The sequence below is a fragment of the Malurus melanocephalus genome, unplaced genomic scaffold, assembly GCF_030028575.1.
Source record: "Malurus melanocephalus ecotype Western Australia unplaced genomic scaffold, MMel_1.1 scaffold_150, whole genome shotgun sequence".
NCBI classification, from domain to species: Eukaryota; Metazoa; Chordata; class Aves; order Passeriformes; family Maluridae; genus Malurus; species Malurus melanocephalus.
The window spans coordinates 1,062,274-1,084,673 of NW_026623382.1; the positions used below are offsets into that span (position 1 = coordinate 1,062,274).

General features: G+C 37.8%; 1 protein-coding gene across 2 annotated transcripts in view; it reads right to left on the reverse strand.

Moving 5' to 3' along the window:
* Window positions 1-18,933, reverse strand: part of HDAC9 (histone deacetylase 9) — a 242,643-nt gene extending 223,710 nt beyond the window's left edge. For both annotated transcript variants that reach the window (XM_057371625.1, XM_057371619.1), the window contains exon 1: window positions 18,828-18,933. In XM_057371625.1, the coding sequence (XP_057227608.1) occupies window positions 18,828-18,846 (19 nt within the window). In that variant the 5' untranslated portion in view covers window positions 18,847-18,933. The remainder of the gene's footprint in view (window positions 1-18,827) is intronic.
* Window positions 18,934-22,400: the final 3,467 nt, after the last annotated feature.

Consider the following 22,400-nt stretch of genomic DNA (forward strand, 5'->3'; position numbering starts at 1 on the left):
ACACAGAATTGATATGTTCACACAGACCATCACAGTTAATGAAATTAGCTATATAACAAATATAAAAATACCAAATAAAACTACTGAAAATTTAATTTAATTTAGYATATCTAGAAAAGACCAGAAAATGGATGGCACTTTCCTCTTCCATCAAAATCCCTTGACTCTCAGAGGTAACAGAGGTAACAAAGGAAAAGCCTGCACATATTTCTTTTGCTATTTCCTTCACCATTAAAGAAGTACGAAGAATTTTTTTTTTTTTGTAAAAAATACATATTTGGGGAAAACTCTAATTGCATTAAAAATGTATTCCAGTGATTGATTTGGAGAGTAATTAATAGCTATACATCCACCCTAAGTAATATTAAAATAGTTTCATTTACTGAACTTCATGGATCTATTTCTTCTTTTCCTAAATTTTTATGACAAATGATATGGAAATCCCTGAACGAACTCTGMCATAAGATCAGCATCCTTTCAAATTCAAAAAGGGAAATGTATTACTTCAAAAGTTGTAAGGAAAGCTAGAAAAAAGCAACCAGACAACGCTACGCTTCAAAAGGCACACTGCACGGGAGGGAATATATGGCCAAATAGAATAAAAAAACTCAGCTCTTTCCCAAGAACTACCCTGAGACTAACTCTTATCATCTGTGTCCTGGTCACTATGAATAGATATAATGGGTCCTCTTCCTTGCAAATAGCAACAGACTTTAAATGAAAAAATTATGGGTTTGCTTACAATAACATAGTGAGTTGAAAACAACCAAAAAAGCCAAAAAAACCCTCAACAACCCAAAAAAAAAAAGTAAAAAAAAAATTCTAGACATTTCATCTTAAACGAAGAAGTTCAAAGGAAAATCAATGTATTTGAAAACAATCCAGTCTTACTTTTAAGAAAGCATAGTTAAGGTAGTTCAACCCCATTAYGTATTCTCATTCAGGATTAAATTAACTCCATACAGTTTAGGTCACTTCCAAAAAAAATTAATATAAATTAAATTAAGGAAGCTAATTTTAAAAGCATTCTGRACAAGGACTTAATGCAATTTGATCAATCTGCTTCAAATCTAGTTAGTGCATTTTAATTTTTTGCCTGTCCTTGTGTAAACCAACCCAAAGACCCTGGAAATGCTGTCATGCAGAAAAAGCTGGATAGGTTTAAGAGCACATCCCATAATGTATGCAAGACCCTCTATAACAAGCGTAAGCCTGTATTACAGCTTTTCTTTTTCCTCCTTCATTTTGTTTTCAAAGGGAACATTGCATTTAAGTTATTAAATTTGGATCTTTTTTTCCTTTAATAAATCAATTTCCCTCTTCTTGTGGCAGTGTTAAAATGAGGACAASGATCTACTTTTAGACTAATAATAAAAGTAATCACAGAGGGAGATTTCCAGCTAAGCCTAGAAACAGTCACGATAAACCAGCATTCCCACATTTGGGAAAATTTATTTTTATATAGAAAAGAAATTTAGCATCTTTCAGGAAAACACAGGTTTTTATTCTTAAAAATCTAAAAAGAAATAGAGCACTATGTGAAACCTGTGGTCATTTGCTGTTTTCAGCAAATTATTTATATGAAGGCATAAAACAATCTTAAACATGGCAAATTAATATGTTMATTTAATTTCATGTACAAATTCAAGCAGATAGTAAGATGTTCTACAATTATCCATCTTTGACAGGAAACACCAAGATTACCTCTCTTACAATAACTCTCAGGCCATGCCCAAAGTAAAGGAGGAACAGAAGGTTCTGACCTGCAAGCAAAGGTAACGCTTCCTCCTRGTAGCCTGTCTTCACTTGTGCACCAGGCATGATCTTTCACAGCTTCCAACCCCCAACTGGCTGCATGTTGGGCTGCTCCTGCAAAYGCTTCTGAAGGTATTTCAGTCAAAATGCACCAGATGATTAGCAAAATCCTGATGTTTAAACTGTTGACRGCAATCTTCTTGAAAGGGCATGCAGTGATAGGACAAGGGGTAATAGGTTTAAAACAAAAGACGGCAGGTTTAGATTAGATATTAGGAAGAAATGATTTACTGAGAGGGTGGTGAGGCAGTGGAACAGGTTGCCCAGAGAGGCTGTGGATGTCCCATTCCTGGAACTGTTCAAGACCAGTTTGGATGGGGCCAGTTTGGATGCATCCAGTGGAAGATGTCCTGTGCTAAAAACATTGGAATGAGAAATTCTTCCTTGTGATGCCTTTTAAGTAAAATATTTAGATATTTAGTGAGGCATTTGTAAAGGAAGCCACTTGAAATTTTAGAAGTTAGAGCACAATCACCAAATTCAGAAGTCAACTATTTGCTCTAAATTTGGTCAAAAGGATGATTGCTTGCTTTGCCCTCCTTTGAAAGCAACTAGCTCCCATTAAGTACTGCAAATATCTTCAGTGGTACAATATACTTCTTTGCTTACATCCAAGCAGATCTGCTGAACAGCAAAGCCAACATAAAGCTAATTCTACATCTAATCCTAATCTCCTCACAGATAAGTGTGAAAGGGAGGAAAACAGTAGATATGAAATGCATTCTCTCTTCTACCAGATTCTTAACAAAGGGCACGCTAAAGTCTCAGCCAAGGCACTCAGGCAATCTTATCTCCCCTTCCTCTCTCCCTCTCCTGTTTAGGAGTGGGTCATAATTACCCCGAGGCAAATAGGAGTAGCAACCATTTTTAGGTCACTGACAAAATATTTAAGTGAGAAAGCCTGGAGCAATCAGATCATCACAGAGCTTTTCTTACAGCTGGGATGATCTAAATCCAGGCACTCATCARTTTAAGACTGAATGTCATGTATACAGCTACTTAAAAATTCATCTGCACAGCTTTATCACTTCTGCTGTCAAAAACTAGTAAATTCGTATAATTTGATTTCAGCCTAAAACATCTTAGAAACTGACTCTAAGTGTTACTATTTTAAGAACCACTTGTAAATTGAACCTGCAATCATGCTCAGGCACGGACAGATTTGCAAGTTCTTAAATCACTAGTAGTTTCAGCCAATAATCAAACAGACCAAACAAGAGCAATTTTTTTWAAAAAAATCAATAATTGCATTTTCAAAGCACTTTTAAAAGTTAATTTCCKACTGAAATGTTTCCAAAAAAAACTTGTAACTAGAAGTCTGCTTGGGATCAATTAGTATAAGAAATTACAGGCCACAAAAAACTGATTAATCTACTTCCTGCAGTTAAAAAAACTCATGACTCATGGGTATGACAGGTGCAAAAGAATTAAAGTCGAGGAGAGAATGCCACACTAAAAATTTCAGACAGATTTGCATTGTAAATATATTTAAATATAAGCATTTAGGAAAATAAAACAAACACATCTTACCAACCCATCGCTAAGCGAGTTCAGGCAGCTAGTGCTACCTTCAGAAACAGGTTGGAATTTTTGTGTGGTTTCTCATGAGAGGCTTAAATTTAGATGATGCTGACAAGTTGCATAGAAGACATTGAAATTGAAGAATTCTGCAAGATTGGATGAAGTAGAGAAAGAAAAATCTTTATTGAATAGAATGAAAATATTACAGAGAAAAAGGTATTTAATTCAGAAAATTCAATTATTCATTTAATTACATCTAAGCGCTAAGATTAAAAAGAAAAAGAAAAAAAAGCTAAAATATTAAAGGAGCATCAAGATCTTAACTAAATCCAGTTATCACAGAAAATGTAAAACACTGATGGGAGAAGGATGTGGAGAGATTTAATCACTCACTATGACTGCTTTATGCCAACTGCAAGTAATTTGTACCCTCTCCCTGTAAAACAGGCACCTTAATCAATCCCATCTTTCAAAAGCTTTTGCTGAAACCAGGACTCATTTTCTGGTTCTGCACAACTGTCTTCAGCTGACATGCCTGCTTAAAAACCCGGTCACTTGCTTCTCAGGTTTGCACAGCTTGGCTTTTGTGACAGTTCCTAAAAGAGGCACCTTCCTCACAGACATTCCACCTGCTTCCCCCAGGTTTTCCTGTAATCCTCACACAAGTCCAGGTGCATAAATTTGAAGAGATTGAACAGAAATTTATACCCACACGGCTACAGTGATCTGAGGCTGTGCAAGTTCACTATGCTCCCCCAGATGCAGAGCAGCAGACCTCACAAACAGAATTAGGATGATCCTGCMGTTTGAGGTGTTTGCCTTCAAGCCTCCCAATGAAAGCATAATCCCTCAACCCAGGTGGTTCCAAATCAAGTAAAGTAGACTTGAGCTTCAGTTTCCCACTTCCTAGACTAGACACTGAGATGCCTAAATATATACTGAACACAGGACCCTAAGGACAGGCTGGTGAATTGTGGATCCTGCCAAGCCTCAGAAGAGGTTTTGGTTTTAATACTATCAGTTAAGCAAAAGTATGCAATAAACTGTGAAATCATATGGGCTGCTGTTTGATGTGCACTTGCCAGATTCCATTCTGACGCACTTCCTATACTTTGTGTAACATCTCACTCCTACAAACTTACTCCACCCAAGTCCCACTGATCATTTCTCTATTAATTTAATTTATATCCTTCTTCCCTTACTTTCAGTGGGATTGCTCCCAGAATGAGAGCTTTCTTGTACAAAGATGCACAGTCATAACCCAGCTCCTGCTGAATACAGCTGTGAGCAGTTATTGTGCATGMCTTTGAGTTTATTATTATGTAACCTTCCTTTGGCTTACCCGCATGGAGAAATATTAAAATAAATTAACATTTTACTGGCTCTGTAATTGGAAGTGTCTCTTCGAAACAAATATGTTTATCAAACAGTTTGACTGGGAAAATACATTGCTGTAGCTGCAGTTACCCAAATTACATGCTGTCTAAAGCAAAAGGGGCAAAAGCCATCTGGCTCCATATAACTTACATTTTCTAGACAGCTTGCAGCTGGTTCTGATTAAGCAGCATCTCAGTACTCCCAGAGATCTATTTTTAACTCTGCAACTTTATTTTTAGTGCTCGCACATCCAAGGCACATGGTGTTTACATTAATAAATGAACAACCGCCTACAGTTAAGAAAAGCTTTGTGCAATTCTTGTGGCACAGTCACTGCGCAACATAGATGGATGGTTAAATAAAACATCATCTGTTCTAACTAAAGAGACCTTGTTCACCTCCTGCCTTTCTACAGGACTGCAGAAAGCACCACTGGAGAGCTCGAACAGCAGGAAGAAAACAGTGACAGACAACATGATGATTTACTTCTGAAGTAACACTGGGCAGCATATCCAAGGAAAACAGTACATATTTCCTAGCCCAAGCCCTACCCAGAAAGATTTTTTTTTTTTTTTTTAATATGGAATAATTATCAATGTACAATTCAGAATGACGAAACTGCTGCTAAAGCCCTGAAAATGTCAGAACAGTGGATGCTGCAAGTCCAGGAAGCATTATCAGATTTTTTTTTTACACATATACACACATATACACAGAGTTTACATGTGATTTTGACTGCAAAATACCAGATTATTCCTTTACCCTTAAAACAATCTTTTCAACAGGCTATTAAACACATGCACCAGAAAAGTTAAAGGTAGAATATATTTTGTGATTTTTTTTTTAAGGTCTCTGTTTTGTCATTCCATGGTGTAGCTGAATTGCAAGATCATAACTGGGGGGTGAGGGGACTCTAAGACCAATAATCTGATATAATGAAGACAAACACAGCTAATCTAAAACTAATCCATACTACAATTTCAGAGCATTAATTCCATTTTGCATGAACTTGTAACCTATTCTRTTTCACAGACTATTATGTACATGTGACATCCTCCATCTCTGGTCCCTTTCTGTTCCCAACCAAGGCAGGCAGCTGCACCAGCCTGTGTGAGTTGTCAAACTGACCTGCTGGCACTCAGCCAGAGGGTGTGTTCCCAGAATTTTGTTCTGGGCAGTTATACCACAAGGACCATTAATCCTGAAYGTAAAAGGTTTTTACTACTTCCAGAAACACTTCCCAGAGGTAAGAAAATACAAAACACAGCAGAAGTAATCCAGATTTCTCTGTAGCATGTAATTAAAGGAATTTGCTCTTCCAGTCCATATCCACTGAGCTACATCACTAATACAACAGACTTTGAAACTAGTGCCAGCTAAACACCTTAGAAACCTATCAGTGGGAATATTTTCAGCACCATAAAGTACTGACTAGCTGCAAAATCTTAGTCAACTTTGAAACAAATTTCCATTTCAGCAGCTAGGCATGCAGAGCCCTACTGAAGCTGGTCCCAGTCCCCTTGTGACACTGAGGACCAGTGCCAAGCGGAAGGGAGGCTATTTCCCCAGGAAGTTCTTTCAAAAAATTTCTTTTCCTTACTAACACTTTAGACACACTTATTCCCATGTATTCTTAGGTTTCTGCATATGTCTTCTCTATATACCTTTTTTCTTTCATCCTTGTTCTTTATTTGTCTGCTAAGCTAAGTGTAGTGCTTCCCTCCTATGGCTCTTAACATCTCCACTCTCTCTCACTTTCCCTTATCCATGCTGCTTTCAAGTCCCTGTCTCACTTTCTTTCTAATCTTCTGCATGCAAATGCCGGGTTTGATTCATTTTTCAGTTGCCTGGCTGGGGAATTTCTTACTGCAAGGACTACATTATTAAATTCCTATGTACTTTTGGGGTCTGCACCCCGAGGACAGCCGCCGCAGTTTAGTCTCCCTKCCAGAGAAATGAAGCCTCCACAAGTCTATCAGTACTCCTAATCAGCTGTGAGAAATCAAAATGTTTTTTGTCATCCAGCACAGAATCCTTGGATGGTAATGACTTAMGGAGTGCACAAAGGAACATACGTTTCTTATATGTTTTGTGAGGAAAGGCAAGTAGACCCCTCAAATGTATCCAATAACATGGTGCAAAAGGCATATTCCAATACACCAGACTGAAAAGCTAAAACATTTATGAAGTCACAGAAATAACACATGGGAAAGGTGATGCAGTATTTCATACAGAAGCACAGTGTTTTGAGTTCCTCTCTCTTCTTCTACTCTTTAAAAATAGCTGAACAGAAAAGACAAAGTACTCAGTGGCTATTTCAGGATTTTCCTGACTTAGCTTATACGTACTCATGAATTTGTCCACAAAAAATTGTCTAGGGCAACTGCTGAATGCTTCAATAGAGAAAAGAAGATATTCATCAGGATCTGAGGCAGCTTTTGAGCAATATAAATGAGTGTTCTTTGCACCCACAGCAACTACTGAAAGCTGAGTTGGGGATATCTAAACGAGCTGTATTCACTTTAAGTCACTAAAGATATACTTCAAGGCTAGAGAAACAGCTGCAAGCACCTTAGGGGGAGCTGGGAAAGATATCTGATGTCTGCTTTCTGCATGAAGCTYAAAGCTGGTGTATTGTGCCTTTACTGCACAGTGCTGCCTGAAAATAGTGCAGTTTTAAAATACAGAGTGGATGTTTTTTTTTTTTTTTAATACGAGTGTTGTGAGTCACACAACACAGAGCGCACACAACACCTCATGGTCTCAATACTGACAGAAAACCTTTTTCTGCTCTACCATGCCCCAGATCAGTAAGTCATTGTGAATGTCTCACTGGGGTCACATCATTCTCCATTTCCCAGCATAGGAAAAATCAACAATATAGACAACATGAACCATTGTGTAAATGAATGACACGAGCCTTCAATTTTGGAAAACGTGCAAATTCTTTTCTGCACAGCACACGTGCAGCCTTAAAGAGCAACACACAGAAGAAACTGTGTGCAAGGAGTTGCCATCTACATTACCCATATCATGCCAATGTCCTGCAGTCAAGCACAGCAAGGTACAAACCCTTATCAATCTATAATCCAGACAACTGAGAATGACTACATCTGCAATTGAGGGTTACAAAGCAATGAGAGATTAATAAACAATAAGTACTTGCATAATTTCATTTTTATGCAATAGAAACTTTCCTTAAGGCAGCACCTTAAGAATCAAAGAGAAAAAAAAAATACGGAAAGATTTTAAGTTGTTATGTATGAAAAAAGGTTAAAGTAACAGATTTTTACAATTTAGTAAAGAGAAGACCAGAAAGAAAAACTAACAAATCCTATCCKAAGAGGAGAACATTGAACAAATTAGGAAACGAAAGAGCATGGCAGAGGTCACTAGCTGTCATGTCTTCAGGTCAGCCATTAACAACTTGGGTAACAAAGGGAACTTTGGGTAGGAGCTGAGAGATCCTAAAATAGCTAAGTGCTTTGCTTTGGCAGAAATCRCCAAAAATGTTAAACCAGAATTTTTCAACTCAAAATATCTTATGTTCARCTAATGGGAGTTTTGTCAAACCATCTCAGGTTACCTTCCCTTCTGCCAGAATTTCCAGCCAGAGGTCAGTACCTGAAGGAGACTCCCCACTGGAACAGACTTTGAGGTGGACAACATCAACACCCCATATGACAGCCCCTAGAAACACAGTCCTCACAAAAATTAGGCATTATCCCACGACCCCTGTCAGATGCCCAGCTTTGTAATTATTTTAAAAATCTGAAAAAAAAAAAAAAATCTAGGTATTACATGACATCAAAATCCTCCCCTGCAGAGAACAGCAGTACAAAACAAGATCTTTTGTGTTAATCTGTTTCAGGCCTTATTAAACTTTCAAAAGAATCTTGCATATCTAAACTGCAAAGCYAAACAGAAATAGATATAAATAGTAGAAATATAAACACATTATATAATATATAATATAAATTTCTAAGTAAAATCACACATGGAAATAGGTCATCAAGAGGGACTTAAYGTGATTTTAGCTTTTAAAACTGAAAATCTCTTGTCTTCTTAGAGATGATAATTTAAGAAAAAAGAAAAGCCCTGAGACAGGTTCAAACCATGATTTTCATTGGTTCAGCAGGGCTTGGATCCACTCACAATGTGCACATCATCATCTGAAGTAAAGTATGACACACACCACTCCCCAATTTAAATCATACCTTGAGCTCCCTTTAGACAGTCATTTGCTAAATTCTATAAAGCAGTGCTTAATTTCTAGATTAAAGTATTCCATACACTGTAACATTTTAGATTTTGTAATGAAGTTTTGAAATTACTACCAGCTTCAAAATTAAGGTGCAACAAAATAGTCCTGCTTTTTGTGAGTTACCAAATCTGCAAATTAACTGTCATGTTATAATTATCACTGCAGAAACACATTCTGCAGAAACACATCTGGGCTGCCAGAGACAAAATTAGGAGGTGGTGTGTGGGTGGGAAAACATTAAAAGTTGGCAAACATGCCTTTTCTAGGGTATTCATATAATCAACATTCATACAGCTAACCTAATAAATGACAAAACTAAAATGAAATTTTTATTTATGGAGTTTAATCTAACTTTCTATATAATGCAAAATTTTAGAAACATAGCCTTACAAAACTGTAGATGTTGGAAATTCATAAAGATAAATACTAAATCCAYGATCTTTCAGCAAAGCACATTTCACATATCCCTAACTGCTTTGTGTTGCCTATATCTTAATGAAAGTGAAAGAATGCCTGGCAGTCTAATGCTGAACTGTCACTTCAAAAGTGCTATGCTGTATGATGTGACTTTGTTGGCCATTTCATTCAGCTATAAAAATATTCACTGAGACTCCAAATTCTGCACAGACTTTACTGGGGACTTCTTAAAATCCACAAACCAGAAGTGATCAGTAAAGTGAAGATGTGTGAAGAAGTTCTTAGTACTTCTCTCCAGSTTTCCCTGTGGTTAGCAGTTATGGAGGCTGACCATGATTCTGTTCAAGAATCACTCGTAATCCTTTCCTACCAATGCAGGACATGAGTTCAACACACTTTTTCCCTTCCCCCTTCCTTCCTAACTTTGCCAAGACCATTGATTGCATGGCTATGTAGTAAAACAAACCACACTGAGGAACCAACCCAGGCTAAAAACAACCCTTTTTTCTTGGAACAGCTAAGCTTGGATCAGTTCCTGAATCCGTTTCATCCTGTGGCCACACAGATGAGTACACCTGGCATGGCTGAACAGTCAATGAGAAGTGTGAGAACAACAAGCAGGCAGTCACTAGGGTTGCTTATTCTGGCACTGCCACTGAAAAAGTCATTTCTCAAGATGTAACCTTCCCTTGGTGGCTCTTTGAACCATGCAGCTCCCTGGCTCAGCCCCACCAGCTCTCCTACCCTAGAGATCACTCTGTCCTGTCTGATCCCTCCACCAAGACAGACACACACCAAGGAGTCTTGACACCACATCACTTAGTAACTGAAGTGGAGGAGTTATCTGATGGGCCAAATCACTCAGGAGGAAACGTGTGTTTGCAGCAATGCAGGAGCCATGAACATTTTCCACACTACTGGTGCTTTCAGACATAAAGGACCCTGCTAATAATGACATTGTAAAAAGATTTCTGTTGCTGCTGTTTATCTGGATTCTGCAGCAGCAATTCTCCACATGGAAACGTTAGGATTGATAGAGACAAGAATTAGGAAAGCCAAATGACCTGCCAGAAAGAACACAACAATGAAGTACCTRGAGAGACACAATTTTACTTTATAGCTTTTGAGCTATATTAATTAGGACTTTCTGAAAACACAAAGCACTGAACTTTCTCCCCCAATGCCACCCACCTCAAGCAACATACTAGAGAGTATATTGAAGCAAACAGTGCCTGTAGGAAAACAAACAGATTATTACAAGACTAAGAATGGAATTCATTCCACRGGGATGGAGAGGGATTGGAGATGGAGAACTGGATTTCATTCAATGGGGAGAGGGAAAGTTAGAAAAAAAAAAAAAAAGGTTAAAAAAAAAAAAAAAGTAAAAAAAAAAAAAAAAGGTTAAAAAAATTTTTACAGGAAAGAGTAGAGACATTTATTTAGGACTGGTCCCACGCACCAAAGGTTTGGATTTCTTATACTTGGCAGAATCCAAGGAATATGTATATATGGCAATCCAGCTGCCTAGGCAGGAAATTCAGTGATGGTAGCGAGCCCCTCCTTCCTCCAATAACATAAAAAYCTAGGCCCTGGACCATATGGAATTGGAGCACTGGAAGACACATGTTAACTGCTGAAATCAGATGGCAAAGGGACATCTCTTTAGTTGAGCTTCAAATTCTGACATGATTTAGAATCGCACAATATTTTTGTTCCTAGAGAAAATTCTTATACTAAATATTTCCTATACCTATAGGAAAGATTTAACAGGTTATGCCAGAAGAGTTTGCTTCAAGCAAAGGTAGGCCTTCATGCGGCAGCACAGGATGCTCCCATTGTGAAAGCTTCCAGCAAGCACAATGACTTTAGGATTACAGACAGAAAAGTAATAAARGCAAAGTTAGTTAAATATTTCCTGTGAGACTGGAATCCAAACTTCTGAGTTTGGAGGCTTTCCAAACTCACTTAGAGTGATGGCAGACTTCTATTCAGTGAAAACACATGAAAATTTTGTCATACTCTTCGTGACAATCAAAGCAACTTCTAGGTGGCTGCTGGGATTCATAGTTTGTAACAATGAGCCACATGAGGAATTAGTTTTTCCACTAATTTCCAGCATATTTCAATGGTTAATTATCAACACTGTTACAAAACACCATACTTTCACTCTCCAGAGAGAATRCAATCTTCTGATTTGCTTTTCTAAGGTCACTCAAAATATAAACACATGCATTTACCTATTCAAAGTTCACTAGACTCCAATGAAACTATAACTGCATCACCTTGTTTAAAGGAACTACTAATCAGCAAAAAGGACAGTGGAATACTGTGTTTTGTCACTGGACAATAAATTTGGTGGCTGTTTCTAGAGGTGAACGTTCTACATGAGCACTGAGGAATGAGAAAAAGTTTTCACCTCTGACTTAAAATAGCCATTCTGAAGAATCTCTACCTTTCAAGATTTATTTTCAGAAAACTAATTTATCTTTTAAGGTGCTAATGGTCAAAAAGTCAGACCTGTGCTTTGGCTACACAGATCAAAAAAATGGTTATTTTGAAAGAGAAATTCCCAGACAAAAAAGATTCAGCAGCCAATATTAATAACTGACTCCCAAAAGAAAAAAGCAATATAGCTCTAATTGTCAAGTACAATACCTGTTTGAAGAGATAGGAATTTTTTATGTATTTGTAAGTTAAAAGTTTGCATGCATATACCATCTTAAAGTACCACAAAGTTGTACCAATAATACTCTTCAGATTTGTTTTTGTCAGTTAACCTGAATCTGCTGAAAGTAGTAAGTAATCCCACAACCCACTGTCTAGGTGCTGTCATTATTTATTCATTTAAAATCCAAAGAATTACCACATAAAATAATAGAGCTTCGTGAACCTGTGCAAGTATGAAAGCACAAATAAGAGCAGAACTATGACACYTTAATGCTTTAATTACCAATTTTCATTGTAAATGGTGCAAATTACTTCTAAGAGTTAGAAAAAATGCAAAGTAAGTAGCTCAATGTATTTACAAACTTTAATTATGGCAAGTGAACAAGATGATGCTTTCTTATCTAATGCATGCACAGAGCATTTTATTCATTATTTGGTAGTCTTGTACATTAAATCCCCAGTGGCAGAACACATTTTGAATCTMATTTTTCATTCGAGCTTGTGAATTATTGGGATTTTACCTAGAAATACCTAGATAAAGATGTCAAGCTTAAATTATTATGAGAAAAATACAGTGAGAGTCTATAAACGGCAATGTTTTTTACATTTCATAAAGGCAAACTTAAGATTTATGTCAGACTGAAGCTATTTTGGAGTTCTGTAAGGAGATTCAAGAGGTCAAAATCTGAGCTGCACATCTCAGTCATGCTTTGCATTAAAAGTTAAAAAGAGCAGAGAGTGCTGTGAGGGAAGAATCYTTCTTTGACACACATTACATTAAGGCTGAGCTTGTAGATTTTATTTTTTTCCTTTTTGGTATCTTAAAGAGCTGCAGTACTCTGTCATACATAGACAGAAAGACATAGATAACATCTCTATTAATCCTGAGACTTATTGGGCCATATTCAGTGAATTCACCAGATATATCTAACCCAGTCTGTGATGTGGTTCTTTTTTAATCTAAGGAAAATCCATCACAAAGTCATCAGAAGGAACAAATGTATGTGATTCCTTCAGTCTACAGTCAGAATTCTGAAAAAGAATTCTGCACTTAACTTCAAAGGAACCTRAACACCTGCCAAATAGATCTATGTATGAAAAAGAGGTTTTAGCCTTCTGGCACTTAATTTATTACTTTATTTTGGACTCAAAGTTGTCTAAAATATTTTACAAAAAAACTGACAAAATATATTTTAAAGTAAGATACATGATTATTCATCCAAATATTCATTTGTTCATAGCATCAACTGCTGTTGAAGAGATGGTTACTGGACTGCAATATAACCTTTCACCGCATTTTAATTTTAAAGCAGTAGAGAAAATTGCATTATGGAACCTTTTCTATATTTAGTCTTTACTAATATGGGGAAAATTATTTATAAAAATGCAGAGAAAAGCAGAAYAAGAAAACAGGGGGAGTCAGCTTTGCCGTGAGGAAAACAAAGCTATTTCTCATGAGGAACAAACAAATGCCTATCAAAGAAATTCAGAATCAAGATGACAGGAGAGTGATCCAAAAGTAGGAACTGGCAGGATTTAGCATATGGCTCCTTTCTCTACGACTCAGTTTATTAAGAAATATCATTTTCTGWTGAAAAACAGAAGGTACTAGAGACCTGAAAAAATAAGTGATGTTGTTGAAGAGCAGAAAGAAGTTCAGGCAGCAATTTCCAAAATATCAGACTTGGATTTTAATTAAGTAATTACAGACAGATAAAGGAGCTKATTTCACCTAGGTGCATGTCAGTAAATGAGACACATTYTKAACTTGTTKTCTCCAGCAGCAGGCACATGTTGACATGCTGCTGAAAACAGGGGCAGTGAAAAGCTCCCTGGCCAGCTTTCACAACAGCATTTCACCTGCTCACAACAGTAAAAGGAAAAAACTGGATAAACTGGATGTGCGGTTTTCCATGGGGAAACTGTGATACTAAACACTGCTAATTTAACAGTAGTTGCAGCATCTGGAAAACTTCCAGAAAGGCCAAGAGTTCCAGGTATTTTCCCTTTATCATTTATTAGTGCCCTGTATTAATATTACTTGCCTCTCTTCCCTAACAGAAAATGATTCCGTGACCATCTTTAGTGGTTTTGGTGCTTTGTTTTTTAACAGAAMTTTTTTTCATTTAACTATTCCAATATTGATTTTCATTTCAAGGGGAAAAGCAGARCACAAAATCAGAAAGATCTGGGCGACAGAAAAGGCAAAGGGGAGAAGAAATGAGATCTCTCAGGACTCATTCCCCTTCTCAGGTTACAAAAAGAAAACATATCATCTGTATCTTCACAGAAATATTTATAACCCACCCTTCCCCATAGATGCTGTTTTCCTTTGAAAAAATCTATGTACCAAATACTGTATTAAACCAACACGTGCTTTAAATTAAACAATCACYTGTTCAGATGAGCAGCATCCTTTCCAAGGATTAGAATCCTTGGAAATCAAGCTGGTAGGCACACAACAGGCACCATCTCCAACTATACCACCATGTCCACAGAAGATGTATTTCAAAGTACCAGACACTTAGAGAGAGATAACCCCAAAACATACCTGTGAGTATATTCATTCARCACTGGGTAATATTTAGTATTAAAAAAAAAAAGTCTCTCTCAAAACTATTCCATATAAGAGCAGATTTGCAGAGAAGGACCTCMGAGTGTTGGTGGATGACAAGTGGACTGAGCTAACAGTGCCCTTGGGGTCAGAAGAGGCAGTGGTAACGTGAGCGTGGCTGGCAGTTGAGGGAGGTAATCCTCACCCTCTACTCGGACCTAGCAAGGCCAAGGTCACTACACACTACATCTGGAGTGCTGTGTCCAGTTCTGGGCTCCTCGGTACAGGAAGGACGAGGAGCTGCTGGAGAGGGTCCAGCACAGGGCCATGAAGATGATTGAGGGACAGAAGCATCTCTCTTAGGAGGAGAGACTGCGGGAGMTGGGCCCGTTTAGTCCAGAAAAGAGAAGACTGAGAGGGATTATTATTAAAGCATACAAATATCTCAAAGGCAGGTGCCAAGAGGATGGTGCACTCTTAAGTGCTGCCCAGTGAGGGGATGGGGAGCAATGGACATCATAAACTGTAACACAAGAAGTTTCACCTCATCATGAGGAAGAACAAATTTGTGTWGAGGGTGGCAGAGCACCAGAACAGGCTGCCCAGGGAGGTCATGGATTCTCCATCTCTGAAGGCATTCAACACCCACCTGGATGAGTTCCTGTGTAACCTGCAGAGCAGGTTACTCTGCCTTGGCAGAGAGGTTTGAATTGGGGTCCTTTCCAACCCTAATCATCCTGTGATTCTGTGAAATAAATMTTTTCTTTTTCTGACCAACGCTTTTTAAGCACAGTAATCAATTCAGAACATGCAATGGCAACAGAACGTAAGCATTTCCTTAATGATCTTACCATTTATAACGAGCAAAGCAAACATCACCTTTCTCTGTTGGGATTCAGCATTTACTTATTAGCTCTACAGATTATCAAGAGCCTGGTCCCTGAAGGTTCAAAGAGCTGGGATCAATTTAATGGGCTACAGAGGTGTTGCAAGTAGATGTTGCTCTGCTGGAGGCCCCGTTTTCATTGCATCATACAATATAAGKATATATAACAATAAACTTATGGGCACTGGTTCTGCAAACAAACTCTGTCCAAATAGGTTCCTCAGATAATGATTGAATAAAACATGCATAATTTTTGCTTGTTTCACATGAGGTCCTTCAATAGACTTTTGGACAACTTAGGTAGGGACGGGAATTCTGAAGAAATACTTTTTTTTTTTTTTTCAATTAGTACATAGCATCATAAAAACACAGAAAGTTGGCATCGTGCACAGAATCCTTGAACCTTTCTCTCAGAATTTTTCACTGAGAGAACAATCCATCCATGAAGTGGGCTGGCCTATGCCATTCACCCACAGAGTAGTACAGATTTAACAGTTTGCCTCTTGCTTTTTTCTTCTCTTCTATTTTCTTCCTCTTTTTTTTAAAAAAATATATTTATCTTCTATGTAAACAGCATGTATGAATGTACATACAAAAACTATATATATATATATGTAGGCTAGATATATTGCAAATAAAGAAAAAATACATTCACCATTTTGTTGTAACTTACAACTATAACCCAAAATATCAACATTTACAATGAATTATGAAGATTTTCACAGGTCTTATGTACAAGGAACACAGATTGACATTCAAATGAGGTAGCATCCTGGTGTTACACCACAGAAAAAGAATGGTTTTAAATATTGTCTTTATACTGTATGTGCTTAAAAGTGTCCCACTTCGAAATGATTTTAAACTGCCTTAAGCACTGGCTGTAACTGAATATAGCAATCTATTCCCCAAAGAAGCTCAAGATTATCAGGAATAAAAAAGAAAAAGCACAAAACCCCCAACTGTAACCCTACTAAACACATCTCAATCRGGCTGCTGTCATTTAAATTACAAGYTAYAAATGCAAGAASTGCCTACCAGGGGTTCACCATCACAGGAATAAGCTGCTCATGTCACTRGCAATTCATTAATTTTCCTTTTGGAATATTAGGAACACTTCCTCAGCTCCTGGAGCATCTTACAAGTGAAACAATTACAGCAATACATATTTCAAATCTAAGCTGGAAGTTGAATCATAGGAATCACAGAGTCATAAAATAGTTTCAGTTGGAAGGGACCTTTAAAGTAGGATGGAACCGCCCTTCCATCTCTTYATCTCATAAGGTTAACCCTCATAAAAAACAAACTCCAGGAGAAAGGAAAACTAGCAGCAACAATTGCAATGGAACAAAAACATTGGCCATATATGAAAAAATAAGCACTCTTGAAGAGAATTGGAAAAGGAAATCCATCCTTTTACTGTGGACTACTATGTAATCCACAGTACTATGGATGTAGTACTAGTTACTATGGATGTAGTTACTATGGATGTGATAATAAAATTTAGCAAATTTTATTTTTTTAAAAAATTCTAATCAAACGTTAACTGCTCAGAGAAATGGCAGGCTTCTTCTACCACTCTATTCCCTACCAGCCTCTTACTGGAACTGCACTGGAACCAGAAATTTGAGTGATTTCCAAAAGGTGACAGAGAACTGTACAAAACACATCTCAGACTCCCTCAATTGGAAGACAGAAGAAACGCTTCATGGAGACACTTATCCTCCTCTGGTTCCTGGCATTTACTTTAAGCAGGATGCAAGACTAAAGCCCAAATAAATCCTGCYTGCCTTCTGTTTCACTGAGGGAAAGAAAAATTAGGTTCCCATGGCTGACATTGCTGTTGAATTCTGCATTCCTGTACATGCCACAGACATGTATTGAAATGGTTGCTGAAGCAACTCAGAATTTTCAAAGGCRAACTCTAATGATGGGGGACACTAAGGAGCACGTAAGTCCTACTAAAAGCAATGTTTATGAAGTGTCTAAATACCTTCACAAGTCATCTGATTATAGTGAATGTTTTTCCTTTCTTGTCTTACAGGTAGTCTGCAGAAACAGACAATAWATATGCATTCACATTTGTTATCTTCTTCCTTCATAGCAATAAGAATAGTGGAAAATTTGTTTTCTTTTTGTAAGACCCAATTTCATTTTTGGCTATTCCCACAGACTACATCTAAAATGAAACAAGAAACGTTAGAATGTACGAAATCAGCTGGAGTATCTTGGCGTTTGAACTGCATCTTTAGGAAGGTACAAGATTATTTCACATTAAGCACTACTGCAATCCAGATAAAGACGTGCTTTTCTGCTGAATGCCCTGCCGTGCACTGTATGGATAATTCACTGCATGCACCAAATCGCAGGGTAAGAAAAAGAGACCAAGCCTGAAAACAGCTTGACTCCATTTAATGTAAAAGCTATTGCCAATTTTTAATACTACAATCAACAATTCCCAAAAAAATGCTCACTGAATTAAATTTCTATGCAGTAGGGTATGTACAGATAAATAGAGCACACGAGGTATCACAGTGTTTTCCCTGATGCTTTTATAGGCTGTTTGCACAAAACTGAAGCAGTCATAAAATAAGCCACCTGTAAAGGGTTATTTTACCAACAGTACTAGGAATAGATACTTCAAGTGTGGGTGAACAAAGTGTGAACCATATGGGACGTTGCAGAGATTTGAATTGGGGACTCTCACTCCTCAAAAGAACTGAAGTCAAGGCATGTTCCATATGCAGCATTCTGTTTTCTTGGAAGTTTAAACAGCTACTGATAGTTTGCTTTCTATCAAGTGAACCTGCAGTGACACATTTTGCAGTCATTGGATAAAGCAGGTTCAGAGACCATTGTTTATTACACATAGTTAAAGGGTGAAGTTCTGCAAAGAGCGCCTGTTATGGGTAAAGATGACTTTGGAGCTAAAAAGTAAAATAACAGCATACCATTTGCAGTCTTTCTTTAAAAGAAGCAACTGTGCAAAGGCAAAAAATAAATTAATGTCTAATTACAAATATTAAGAACTAAAATGCTACAAAATGTCTACTCATGACAGATCATGACTAATCAATTTCTTAATAAAAACTAAAAAGATGTGTTAAATGTACTACAGGATTATACTGACATTACAATTCAACTGCAATAAGGTATCCCCAAAATTGCCTTTTCTGCCTATACAGCCATTGTCCTGTTTTATTAGAGTCATATCATATGAGGTAATGACATCAGTCATTACCTAAATTCATTTCAGCACAAAGGATTACACACTTCCTACTAAAGCACAGTTTTGTGCAGGAGCAAGGAATAAATATAAACAAACTGACCTGGTGTTGTGGAGCTCATTGTTCTTAATGGAATGGTATCTTGTCAACAGTGTAAAGCAAACTGGCAGAAGTTGTTCAGATTTTGAGATTCTTCCAGAAGTGGGGTGAATCTGAGCAAAACAAAGCAGAAAAAAACACCTTTGACTATTTGTTGACAACATTAGATTGAGAATAAAATTTTGTCAAACTCAAACAGAAGAACACTTGAAATCTCTCACCACAAAGGTCTTTTTCTGTAGTGTATATTTTTGCTGCAAATTCAAGAGCTGATGACCACTGAAAAMAAGACTAAAATTCAGAAATCCTAAAGCTTCAGAGCACCTCAGATGCAASCAGGAATTTGCACTACAGCCCATCTACAGTTCCATAAGGACACCAGAAAGTAAAGGATGAACTGGGTCCTTTCTCTTTCCTCTATGATCAGGTTATTATATGAAATAGAAGACTTCAGGAAGAAATATCTGGATTACATCTTTCTGTCTAAGCAGTTCACAGTTTTACTCTTACCGTGTATGTCTGCAGCCAGCATGGAAACATGAATGTGCAGAAACAAATCAGCACTCAAAAACCTTTCTGGAATAGCTACTCCTTCCTTAGGCTCCAGTGTTTGAAAAGCTCGTGAATAGAGCTTGTTGAAATAATTAGCATAGCTGAAGGGATCTCCCACGACAAGCTAATGACATCTCTGACACCACRGAGAGAGCTGCTAATGGCGTGGGCTGCTCGAGAGTAGGGCAGGGAAGGTGCTGCAATTTGGCTGAATCCTTTCACAGTCCTGTGGCATCCTCAGTTCAGTACAGAAGCAGAGGCAAAAATGTTCCTCTAACACTCCCATCTGCTGAAAGTTTAAAGCTATAGAGAAGAGGCTTGCAGGGAACTAAAATATATTTTCATTCAAGCACGATATAAACAGCATAATGAGAGAGAAGGTTGTAGTGCATTACGACTGTGACTATCCTATTCAGCCACTGYTCCTGAAGTATCTAAGTAGTCAAAGATATTCTTAGTGCTGAATATTTTAGCAGCTTTTGTCACTTTTTTTAAACTACCAACTGCACATTTAGTTTCAAGCTGAGCTCAGCCAAATTTGAGATAGTAAATTACATTTTAACCAAGTATAATCATTTAAGTTTAGCATCATTATCATTCAAGAAMGGAAAATCACACTTTTAAATAAGTAAATTCTGCTTTTTTGCCCCCTGAAGCAAGCTGGACATGCATTGCTCAAATACGGATGATATTTGGACACAGCCAGCACTCCAGTAGACAGCACCTGTAAAACCAAAATTCATACTTCATGAAAATCATAATTACTTTTCCTTGCTTACCTCATGTATCAAAATTCATCAAATGTCAGATGAAACCATTATAAAACTGAACAGACTCTGCTGTTAAGACCAATCCAAACCTTTCATTTGGGCAGATCCTTACTTTGACTGCAGCAGGCATATAGCTCCAARATTTATCAATAAAGATACAATCAATACACAATTCAAGAGTTTTAAGATTCTACTTAATTTCATCAAGTTCATTATTATCTTAGCAGCTCATGAAAAAGTATTTTCCAGTGATGCCAAGAGACATTCATTCAGTATCCAGCCTCAGCTGGGACTATTGGGTTTCTCTCAGGAAGTACAAAATGGATATTGATGCGTGACTGAGGACTTTATTTCAGTGAATTTTCAGTATAATTTAAAGTAAACAGTATTTTTGAGCATTAGGATTTGACAATATTCTAATATTTGAAATTCACTTATAATCCCCATAACTAAAACTATAATTTTGTGTAAGTKTGCTTCCTGTAGACTGCCCATCTACGTGGATATTTGAAGCTCATATGAGAGAGCAGAGAACATCTAGTCAGTTCAGACTGCACTCTCAAATGGGTAAGCTTTCTCCTCACAAACAAATCTTCACTATTTTTCCCCAATAGAGATAATTGTTAATAACTGGGATGGTTGAGTGAGATAGAGATATCAGTAGATAGGACTGGTATGCTCCTGTCAATACAAATACTTGATGTGGGTGGCATTTCATGCTCAAAACAGTGTTCCCAATGATCCTGTACTTCATTATGGATACAGATGTGCTGATACTGTAGAAAGAAGCTGCTTCCTAGTTCTGCCCTGCTCTTCTGGAGCAAGGAACACTTTCCCTTGGAGAAGAATCAGGTTAGGGAAGATTTAAACAAGCTGACATACATAAGTTCATGTGACCTGATGGGATGGATGCTCCCATGAGTGCTCAAAGACCTGGACAGCATCACTGCAAAGCCACTCCCAGAACAGCTTTGAAAGGTCCTGACTATCAAGAGAGGTTCAAATAGACTGTAAAAAGGCAAACATCTCTCCTGTCCTCAGGAGGGACCAGGAGAATACACAGAACCAAAGGCAAGTCCACCTCAACTCTATTTCATGGAAGTTGGTGGACCAAATAATCCTGGAATCAACTTCCCAGCATGTGAAGCACAGGAAGGGGCAGAAAATAGGCAGCATGTATTYATGAAGGAAAATCATGCTTAGCCCACATGAGAGTTTTCTACAATAAAATAGTTAGGACATAGATGGGGAGAGAGCTAAAATGTTATTCATCTTGAATTAAGGAAAGCTTTCAGCACTGTTCCCCAGAACAACCTCACAAACTGTGAAACTCAGGAAAGTAGACAGCAAAGTGGCTGAAAACAGTGTGTGCTGCCAAGCCCTAAGGGCTGTGATGTGCAGGCCAAAGTCCAGCTGGAGGCCAGTCACTTCAATGGAGCCCCCAGGGGTCAATACTGGTGCCAGTACTGCTTTTCATTAAGATCCTGGCTCATGGYACAGAGCATAACCTCAGCAATTCAAGACTGGAAGGAGTGGTGACAGAGCAGATGGTTCTGCTGTCATTCAGAGGGACTTCAATGGACTAGAGAAACTGGATCTACTGAATTTWTGTGCCAAGGCTGGGGTGGRTRGCAGCAAGAAAAGAGAGAAAYGGAAAAAAACCCAAGGTCAGAGGAAAGGGGGGTGCTCTATTGCAGASTAGCCAGGTGAAAAGCAGTAAAGACTGAACAAGACTGTTCTCAGTGGTCCCCAGAGACAGAAGAAAAGGCAATGTGCACGCACTGAAATATGGGCARCTCCATTTAAACATTAGAAAGCACTTTTTCCCTAAGAAACATTGTGCCAAGCAAGTTTGTAGAGTTTTCATCCTTGGAGATTGTACACATTTTTGGGCAATTTGCTGCAGCTGACCCTTCCCTGAAAAGGGGCCTGGACTAGGTACCTCCTCAGGTCTGGAGCTCCTCTGTGACTCCACGATGTGGAACCTTAGGATTTTTCCTTTTCAAGATCACCAAAGACAGCATCAGCATTGAATATTCATTGCAATTAAACCTAGCGAGAATAATTCCAGTATAAGAAAGTGTTCTGCTGGGATTCCCATAAAAAGATTTCTGTTMAGGAATTTCGTAAATTCAACTGCACTGGTAGTCTTATATTTAATGAAGTGGCAGTTGGCATCCTTCCTGATACTCTATTTCCATATATTTCATGTAAATGCAAAGCTTTCACTAAGCTGAATGTTGTTGTTCAGGTT